The sequence below is a fragment of the Erythranthe guttata genome, chromosome 6 (assembly GCF_056151865.1).
Source record: "Erythranthe guttata isolate IM_541 chromosome 6, IM_541, whole genome shotgun sequence".
NCBI classification, from domain to species: Eukaryota; Viridiplantae; Streptophyta; class Magnoliopsida; order Lamiales; family Phrymaceae; genus Erythranthe; species Erythranthe guttata.
The window spans coordinates 10,942,493-10,952,456 of record NC_142538.1 but is presented as its reverse complement, the minus strand read 5'-3'; the positions used below and the strand labels follow the sequence as shown (position 1 = coordinate 10,952,456).

General features: G+C 39.4%; 2 protein-coding genes across 2 annotated transcripts; one reads left to right on the top strand and one right to left on the bottom strand.

Annotated features, from left to right (window-relative positions):
* The first annotated feature begins 1,532 nt into the window (after positions 1-1,532).
* Positions 1,533-4,250, top strand: LOC105969857 (omega-3 fatty acid desaturase, chloroplastic). Its single transcript, XM_012994633.2, has 8 exons — positions 1,533-2,422; positions 2,527-2,616; positions 2,690-2,756; positions 2,860-2,952; positions 3,054-3,239; positions 3,368-3,448; positions 3,627-3,764; positions 3,860-4,250. Exons 1-8 carry the CDS (start codon positions 1,914-1,916, stop codon positions 4,040-4,042), a joined length of 1,347 nt encoding a protein of 448 aa, XP_012850087.2. The 5' UTR covers positions 1,533-1,913; the 3' UTR covers positions 4,043-4,250.
* Positions 4,251-4,878: 628 nt separating this feature from the next.
* LOC105969831 (zinc finger CCCH domain-containing protein 66) lies at positions 4,879-7,605 on the bottom strand. Its single transcript, XM_088819841.1, has 2 exons — positions 7,429-7,605; positions 4,879-7,055 (listed from the first exon to the last, which is right to left on the bottom strand). Exon 2 carries the CDS (start codon positions 7,014-7,016, stop codon positions 5,190-5,192), a length of 1,827 nt encoding a protein of 608 aa, XP_088675967.1. The 5' UTR covers positions 7,017-7,055; positions 7,429-7,605; the 3' UTR covers positions 4,879-5,189.
* Positions 7,606-9,964: the final 2,359 nt, after the last annotated feature.

The following is a 9,964-nucleotide window of genomic DNA, read 5'->3' as shown; positions in this document are numbered from 1 at the left end:
ATTATGGAAAAAAGTTTTCAAAATTATCTAAAAGATTGTTTCACTTTTCGAAAATTATGGTTTTTTGTGTAAAAACCGAAACTTTGTGCTAATCTTGCAATTTATATTTTTCTACAACCAACTTTTTAAGGTTGAGATTTTGGACAATTGGTTTTTTTTTGTTTTTTTTTTTTTTTTTTGGCTTTGTTTTGTTTTGTTGTGTGCAAATTGTAGAAAAGTCTGATATTTTTACTTGGTTATATTTTTATCTAAACATTTGTTTAATGATCTTCGCGAAGCAAGTTTTGTGTTCATCTATAGAATCATATTTTACATAAAAAAAATTAACACAATGTTATTTTTATTCTTAATGTCAAATTGACGTGTTTATGCCCCATTTCGATTAGTTATACTATAATCATGTAACATTTCGTTTTTTATATTTATGAGGAAAAATGTGAATTTTAAAGCATATTAAGAAACAAGCAACAATGAAATAGAGAATAAATAGATGAGGGGGTAAGGTTGCCTAAAAAATCAAAATTTTGAGCTAGTGCAAGTACATTACTACATAATTTCCAGAGCTAAGGGTAAATATGTTTTTTCTAGTCTAAGATTAATTAGACACGGCCATGGCCCGGTTCGGGCCGGTTGATACCGGTTCACGGTTCACTTTTTTCGAAACTGGAACCGGCCCGTAATATGCACGGTTCGGCGGGCCGGGTCGGCCCGCCGGTTCAATCCGGTTCCGGGCCTATCCGGGTTTGTTCCGGGTCGGCCCGGAACTTTTGATGTTTTTTTTTTTGAAATATTTGATGAATAAATAAATTAAAAGAAGTACTTTTAAATAGAAAAAAAGAAAAAAGAAATAAATGAAAAGACTTGAACTTAATTTTAAATTCAAAGTTTTAAAAATTTCAAATTTAAAATGAGGTGAATTGGTGAGAAATTGGGGTTGGGGTGTGAGGGTTCATTAATGGAAAAATGGATGGAAGGGTCTATATGCCAAAAAATCAAACGTTTGGGGTGGTTGCCAAATACCAAAGTTCTGGCGAGGTGGATGCAAATTATTGTAAAAAAAATTAATAGAAAAAGAAAAATATTAAGTAATACTTGGGCAATGTTTCGAAGCGTTTTGTATCTTATTTTGATTTCATTTTGAGGAAATATGTTTTGGGGGAATAATTTGAGAATAAAAGTAATGTTTTTTTGTATTTTGGCAGGAGACAAAATACACTGTTATCAGTCAAATCATGTTTAAATGTGTTAGAAAAAAATATTTTTGAAGAAAAAAATTGAGAGATGAAGTGATGTTTATTTGTTTTTTTAGTGAAGACATTTTTTACTGTAGCAGTCAAATCATTTTACTGTAGCAGTCACATCATGTCTGAAGGAGAAAGAAACTTTTGAAATTGTTTTGAGAAAATTATTTGAAAAGTGTAATAAATCCCATTTTGTTTTGCCGAAACAAGGAAAACAAAACAAAAATGCATCCAAACATAGCCTTGGTACCGAAGTGTACCGACCAAAGTCACCATACAGAGAGATTCACATTGCGCGACGAGGATGACGGCCTAAACCTAACAACGAAATTGACCAAAACAGAGGCATTAAAATCACGTTGTTTTAGTTGCTCGGGAAAGAGGTAAGAAAGAGAGAGGCCCGTCGATACGTAACGTGTGTATATAAATGTAACAAATATTCCGCAGACCACAAGTTGTGGTTCTCTCTCGGGCAAGAGATAATAATAATATCCCCCCGTATTATCTACTTTCCCTTGTCCCAACCCAACTTCCATTAATCTTGCAAATACATAATTTCTGCACACTCCACACATTCCTCTCTCTCGTGTTCTATCTCTCTGTGTGTAAGTGGTGTGAGAGAGAGAAAGGAGAGAGGGGTTAATTCATCTTGGGCTCGGAATAAAGAAAAAAATGGCTAGTTGGGTATTATCAGAATGTGGTGTGAGGCCACTTCCAAGAATTTACCCAAAACCAACAACCGCTCAAGCTTTCTTCAATTCTAATAAGCTCAGAATTTCGAGAACAGATCAAGGGTTTGGTTCTTCCTTGTGTTTATCCAATGGGATTATTATTAATATTAATAAGGGAAGAAAGTGGGTTGTGAAAGTGAGTGCGCCGCCATCAAGTCTTATAGAAGAAGAAGAGAATAAGGAGGCAGCAGAAACGGGGGTTACAGAAGAATTGGAGTTCGACCCGGCGGCGCCGCCTCCATTTAAGTTATCTGATATTAGGGCAGCCATTCCAAAGCACTGTTGGGTCAAGAATCCATGGAAATCTATGAGCTTTGTGGTTAGAGATGTTGCCGTGGTTTTCGGATTGGCTGCTGTGGCTGCATACTTCAACAATTTGCTTCTTTGGCCTATCTATTGGTTTGCTCAGAGCACTATGTTCTGGGCTCTCTTTGTTCTTGGCCATGACTGGTAATAACAATAACAAAAAAAAAGATTTTTTTTCTCTTTTGTGATTTTTTTTTTTTTTTTGAATGGAGTTGTGTTTTAATTTTGATGGGTGTTGGTTTGTGCAGTGGTCACGGGAGCTTTTCGAATAATCCCAAGTTGAATAGTGTAGCTGGCCATCTTCTTCACTCTTCGATTCTGGTACCCTACCATGGATGGTATGGTGTCTGCGATTTTATCCTCGATTAAATTTGAACATAATACGTATGTTGATTGTTTCAATAAATGCAGGAGAATTAGTCATAGGACTCATCATCAGAACCATGGACACGTTGAGAACGACGAATCTTGGCATCCCGTAAGCTATTTCCGACTTTCTTGATTAATTGTTAGTTGCTACAAAGAAAAAAGATTGATTTTTTAGTGATCTTTCGTTATTTATTCTTGTTGCTATTGCATAGTTGCCTGAGAAGATTTTCAAGAGTTTGGATAATGTTACAAAGAAATTACGGTTCACATTACCTTTCCCTATGCTCGCATATCCCATCTATCTCGTAAGCTGCTCTACCTTTTCACTATCATTTTCTTTTCTCTGAACTTTTTAATGATCTTTTTTTTTAATTAAACTTTTTAATGATTTTGTTATTACACACAGTGGAGTAGAAGTCCTGGAAAAACAGGATCACATTACCATCCAGACAGTGATTTGTTTGTACCGAATGAGAGGAAAGATGTAATTACCTCAACTGTGTGTTGGACGGTTATGGTTGCTTTACTTGCTGGATTATCTTTCGTTATGGGTCCTCTCCAAATACTCAAACTATACGGCATACCTTACTTGGTTAGTCACTATATATAATCCCTTCCATGTGTTCTACGCTGAATTTTTTGCAATCATAAAACCCCGTTAGTGTTATTTTTCCGGCTTTTAAATTCTTCGTAAATGTTGGTATTTTCGTTTGGCTGCAGGGCTTTGTAATGTGGCTTGATTTAGTTACCTATTTACATCACCATGGACACGAGGACAAGCTTCCTTGGTACCGCGGAAAGGTAATCATCAACTTGGAATATTTTTTAATTTTAATTTTTTATTTTACTTTACGTTTACGGACCTGGAAACATATTTTGATTTATGTTATGAAGCACTCGATCTCGTAGTTTGTTAGAATTATGTTATGAAAGAAATGGTTAGTCACTTAATTATGATGGTGTTTTGGTAAAAAAACAGGAATGGAGTTATCTGAGAGGAGGGCTAACGACGCTCGATCGTGATTATGGATGGATAAACAACATACACCATGACATAGGCACACATGTCATACATCACCTATTCCCTCAAATCCCGCACTACAATTTAATCGAAGCTGTAAGTTTTGTCCCTATTTTCATCAATAAAATCAGCTATTTTGAGTAAAAGATTGTCGCCGACAATTTTCTTTTTTTTTCCTGAAAAAATTGCAGACGGATGCAGCAAAGCCAGTACTAGGCAAATATTATAAGGAGCCGAAAAAATCGAGCCCAATTCCTTTCTACCTATTGGGAGTCCTCGTTAGAAGCTTGAAAAAGGATCACTACGTGAGTGACACGGGCGACATTGTCTATTATCAGACCGATCCTCAACTGAGCGGTTCTCACAAATCTTAAATCTGCAAAGCGACGACATGTCCAAGAATGCATTCATAATAGGACAATATATATAGGAACCCGAGCTTTTATTTTTTTCCCAATAAAATTGATTATTTTTTCATCTTGTTGTGGGGTAGTACCATATACAAGTATTTAATTCGACAAACCATTGATATGTATTTGTGCAAGGATGTGATAATATGTGTCGATCTCTTGTTCTTGCGCACGCATTTGTTCGTTTACTTCACTTACCATAGGCACAAGGCAAATAAATTTGTTATTGACTTTAGACGAAATACGACAGATGCAAAAAACGAAAGGGGAAGTGCTGACTGAATAAGTAATACATCTCGTTTCAGAGTATCAAACACAAACATTAAACACTAGTTTCAACTTCCACTGCATCTAAACCGTCTGTCAAAAATGTGTGTTTTCACGTGACGTAGTAGTTCACAACCTGATTAAATGAAAAGCAACATAACTTAATATTCCATAAGCATATATATAGCTTCTCTGAACTCGATATCACAACAATAAGTCATGGAATCGACCTTCTCGAAATAAAAAAAAAACGATTTTTTTTCCAAAAGTGCAAAACTACTTCCAACTTGGTTTCCAATTCCAGGAGTTTCGGAATTTAAGAAAATCATACAATTGTTTTTGAAAATTCGGATGTTTCTTTGGAAATTCCAAATTGGAGAAAAAATATAAAAAAAAAAAAGAAAAAGAAAAATGAAGTGTTCCAACATTGGAAAATTTAGATCGGAATAGGCAGAAATAGGAAATTTACGTTCCAATTTTCATCCGTAGTTGTGGTACAGAAATATTTTACAACTCAGTAGCAGATAACAACAAGGGAATAAAATTGAAGAATATGAAAAATGGAGATATTCATTCCTATAAACAAGTTATGGAAGAATGAGAATTACATGGGAAGAATTAAAAAATAAACAAAATATATGCAGTTATGAAGAATTGAGCAATATCTTCATCAATTGAATCTACTAACTAAAGAATAAGAATTTGAAAGAATATGAAACTAAGTATCAACCAACTTGTCCAGCACCAACTGCTCCTCTTGTATGTACATCTGGTCAAACAATTTCTGCGTCTGCTACACATCAGGTGGGCCCTGTTCGAATAGCTTTGACTGCCCCTGACTCGGCTAAGCACCAGAATGGTAGCCATCACCGCCGCCACCACCACCGCTTCTTCTATCGATAAAGCTGTGTCTCCGTCTCGCGAAAGCAGATGATCTCGAGTTCATTACCGGTGCAGCCACGGCAGCAGACGAGTCAAAGCCACCACCACTACTACCAATAGGGTTTCTCGAAGGTGAGGACGACATATTCGAAGAAGAAGGGTAGCTCGTCCGAAGCTGGTGGTGCCCGTTCTGCCGAACGTGGGGCCCGCTCAGAGATTGCATGTGGGGCTCGTTTCGTAATTGCACGTGGGGCCCGTTGGGAGATTGCACATGGGGCCCGTTTCGTAATTGCACACGGGGCCCGTTGGAAGATTGCACATGGGGCCCGTTTCGTAATTGCACACGGGGCCCGTCGGGGGATTGCACACGGGGCCTGCTTGGAGATTGCACGTGGGGCCGGTTAGGAGATTGCACACGGGGCCGGTTTGGTAATTGCACATGGGGCCCTTTGGGAGATTGCACATGGGGCCTGCTTGGAGATTGCATGCGGGGCCCGATTGGAGATTGCAAGTGGGGCCCGGTGATGTTGTTATATTTCGGCGAGAGCCCCTGTAATTTTGATAGCAAAGAAGGATCGAGAGATTCGGTGATCTCACCGAGTCTTTCCGAACTCAATTCCCCTATTCTTGATGATGAGCCGTACGGTGTAGTAATACGCGTAATCTCCTCCACCAGCTGCCGCCTTTGCTGCGTGCGGATCTTTTCCAAACCTAACAAACCCACATCCAAATCCACCTCCCTCGCGCTAAAACCCGCCCTGTTCTGCGACGTGGTGGATAATGGTGACATCATCGCCTTTGGCGACGGTGATGTCAGTTCCAAAGAATTGACCGGAATCGATTGCCCGGAAGTCATAGCGGACCCCGCGGAGTCGTTCAAAGGGCGAAGTTCTTCCAGACTGTGCGCGAAAAAGCAAACTTTTCTAGTGCACCAAGTTTCTTCCTTGCACAGCCTTGTTTTGTACACTGCAGGGTGTAGCCAACACTCGAAAATACCATGACCATATTCGCAAGCATCTCCCCTAACGCAAATCCCTCTCCTGTAATCTGGACAAGGCACACAAGTGTAGTTATGAGTACTAGGATCGCGCCTCCTCGCATTCTCGCCAGGGTGGACAAACGGGCACTCTTTCCAATCGTGCGAATACCCCCTCGAGCACGGCTTCACCTTAAAGCTATACATTCTGAATTCATCGCTCCCATATACCCCATTATTCATATCCGGCAAACATGTATCAAACGGATACGCTTTCTTCCGAATTCCCTCTTCTTCTTCTTCTTCTTCTTCTTCTTCATATTCTTCGATGGAAAGTCCGTTTCCGTTCAAAAGCATATCTAAAGTTCTGCTCTTGTAATTATTGGAAGATTTGACGCAAAAAGGAATTAAATCACCCGGTCTTCTCCCTCTCACATCGACAACGTTTGTATCCGCATTGGCTTCGATCAAGATTCGGACAGCCTTGACGGACGACCTCGAGTCGCCAGCTGTCGCGCAGTGGAGGGCGGTGGCTCTATCCGAACCGCATGATCTGTTCAAGTCGACTTTCTTGGTTCGGATTATGTACTTGAGAACCTCTGTGCTTCCGTACAGAGAGGCAATCATGATTGGGGTTCGCTCTTCGAGGGACATCTTCTTGGAGCCGAAGCTTAGGCCGTACCATAACCCGACTTTGTTTACGTCACAACCCATCTTCTCTACTTGGTATCTAAAGCCGTTCAAATTGTCTGTGGCTGCTAATTCGAATAATTTTGAGCAATTCTTGCCCACTTGTGATGCAGCAGCCTCCATCTTCGATTGAATTAGGGCTCTTCGGTTTATTCTTTGAATCTGAAAATTAACACAAAAGAAATTAGCGCTGAAAGATGAATCGAAAACACCACCCTACGTGTCAATCTCTATATTCACTAATGGCAGATGCCTATGTATGTATATATATAATATATAGATATACAAAAAACAAAAATACAGACTCGTATATCAATTTACACAAATTCAACCCATTTAACGAACAATTCCTGCAAAATTACTATTGCAACAAAGTTTTAACATGAGAAAAACTTGTGTGCAGATCAAAAACCCATATCATAAAACCAAAAACACCCACTAAGAATGTCGAAAGTAAACTAGAAATCGAATCTTTAAATGTAAAAACAAAAAAAAGAAAAAAAAAGAAGAAAAAAAGAAGAAGAAAGAATGGTACCTAGAATTAGCAGGGAAACTTCGCGGGTGAATCTTTGAACCGGATTTACAAAATTTAATAAAGTTGGGGAAGTCTTGGGAGTTTGAATCTGGATGCAATCTATATATATTGTTCAATCGATTCACGAGTCAATGACGGAGTAGGAAACTCTGACTTTCTTCTAAATTTTACTTAAATATTTTTTCTCTGAATTTTCCTTCGCTATTTGTTTCCTAATTGGGTCAAAGTCAAAACTTCGAAAAGTGGGGTCCACATGGCCTCGGGCTGGGTCTAACCCGGAAAAGGAACCGCCCCGCACCGGCCACGACCCGACCACCTTGGACCTATACCCGGCCCCGAGTTAGTATGGGTTGGTTTTGGCTCTTATTTTTGTCCGAGACCCGACGGGTCCACCCGAATTAAATACTTTCTTTTTTTAATTTTAAATATGTAACAAATATAAACCGGACCCGATCCGGACTCGGATTGAAATTTCAATTTTTTTTATTTTAAATTTGCAACGGCCGTTTTCTTGGGTCCACCCGGAACCGATCCGAACCCGAATCAGACCCCGGTCTGACATAATTCAAACATTAATTTTTTTTTTCAACGATCAAGATCATCTGACCGTTTGAGATGGAGGGCGAGGAATCGTCGACCGTTAGACCAGAGCTAGACCCGAGCCGGACGAATTTCCATGTTTTTTTCTTTTTTAACCTATAAATACCCCTCTCTATTTTCTCACCAATTCACTCACAATTCTCTCTACTCTCTCAGATCTCAAGTGTTTTCTAATCTCGGTTAAATTTGCAAGCATTCTCGATTTTCTCTCTGGTTTTCAATTTTTGTTTTTCTTTTCGTTGCTTTAAAAAAATGTATTCAAGTGATAATCGTGTAAAGGGAAAAGGCGTAATCCCTCCCGAATTGGAGAGGTATTGTTCCAATAATTGGCAACACCAATCAATTCCCAAACTCGAATCTCAAACTATTAATTATCATAATGTACTTCTTAGTAGTGATGATGATGATGAGCCGACCGAGGTACCACCTCCTAGCCGACCGATCGTAGTGCCACCTAGGCCAAGGCGATCGAGGGCCCTTATGCCATCTCCTACGCCATCTTCTACGCCGTCTCAATTATCACTCGGTGTAGGATCCCTAATGAATGATACGGAAGCAAAGTCTAACATGTTTCGTGTCCATTTTACTCGAGTGGTTATGGAGGATGGGAGCATAAACGAGTTTTGCAATTATTGAGAGGCATTTGTCTAACTTTTGCAAGACTTTTTTTTTTTTTTTTTTTAATTAATTCGTGGCACATAGCATGCCCGCGGTAAATCATGAATTCATACAAACAATTACATATAGCAATTCACGAAAATTCATATTGCGAATATTAACATATAATTTAATCTAATTAAATTAATACCTAATTAAAATCGGATCCGAAAAATACCTCTTGAAGCGTGAGGCAAACTCTCGGATTGAAGCAAACTGCCACGGAAACCAATCCGTGCAGTCGAGAGGAGCAACGGCGACGGACGCGCTCAACAACGGTGGCGCGTGAGATCCACGCGCGGTCTTTGGGCGGCGCGTGGGTGCGCGTGCGGCGGTGCTTCGACTATGGCTTCTCGGCAATTCGACTGCTTGGTCTTCCTCCTCTCGGATTTCACCTCGTATACTGAGATCTACTAAATACGTGGCACTAGACACGCAAAAGTCAGAATAGACGGAAGAAAAAGACAAAAGGAAAGAAACTACCAATAGCAATCGGCGCGTGAGGCCGATTCTGGCGACGACGACAGTGGAGGAGAATCGGCCGAGGGTTGTGAGAGAGCGGCTAGGGTTTTCTCTTTTGTGTTGTCTCTTGTGCAAGACCTATAAATCATGTATTTATAGTGTCTTGTATAAAAGCCCTAACGGGCTTATGTTCGTTAGTCTTTACTCGCTCGTTTCTCACAACTCAATGATCGGAAAATTATAACCATTACATTTTCGGAATCATTGAAACGTCCTCGTCATTACGAGTGCCAATTCTCGATTTCCGATTTCCAAAAGTGGAAGCCCTAATTCAGTGGACCTTCTAAATTTGGAAACTTCCCAATTTAGAAAGTTCGCTAAGATGTTCGCCTATTCTTTTCCTTTTCTTATTCTCACTCATAATTCCAAATTACGAATGTTGGACTTAATCATATTGACTTCCAATCATGCAAAGATTAAATATTTTTATCTTTGACCGTTTATTCAAAGATCTTGAGTGCACGAGCAGTGTGACCCTCGATGGTTCAGGTGTAAGCTAGCCGTGGGTCTGTTGGGAATCGGGCACGTGTACGCAACGGAAAACAAAAAATTTACATGAAATAAACGATTTAAATAATATAATCACATGCTCGATTCGTATTTAAGCAATTAATTACGTACCTTATCGCTTCCAGCGAAAATTAAAATACATCATGCATATTAATTCGACAATTAAAACACATAGCATGCTCGCAACAAACGTAATATTCATGCATATAATTTCATGAGAAACGATCAAGTAAAACATACATATCAA

Bases quoted from the DNA above. Each gene is read 5' to 3' on its own strand.
- LOC105969831 (XM_088819841.1), bottom strand. From the start codon at position 7,016: ATGGAGGCTGCTGCATCACAAGTGGGCAAGAATTGCTCAAAATTATTC.
- LOC105969857 (XM_012994633.2), top strand. From the start codon at position 1,914: ATGGCTAGTTGGGTATTATCAGAATGTGGTGTGAGGCCACTTCCAAGA. The intron at 3,240-3,367 runs GTTAGTCACTAT...GTTTGGCTGCAG, and splicing joins TATACGGCATACCTTACTTG to GGCTTTGTAATGTGGCTTGA. The intron at 3,449-3,626 runs GTAATCATCAAC...GTAAAAAAACAG, and splicing joins TTCCTTGGTACCGCGGAAAG to GAATGGAGTTATCTGAGAGG.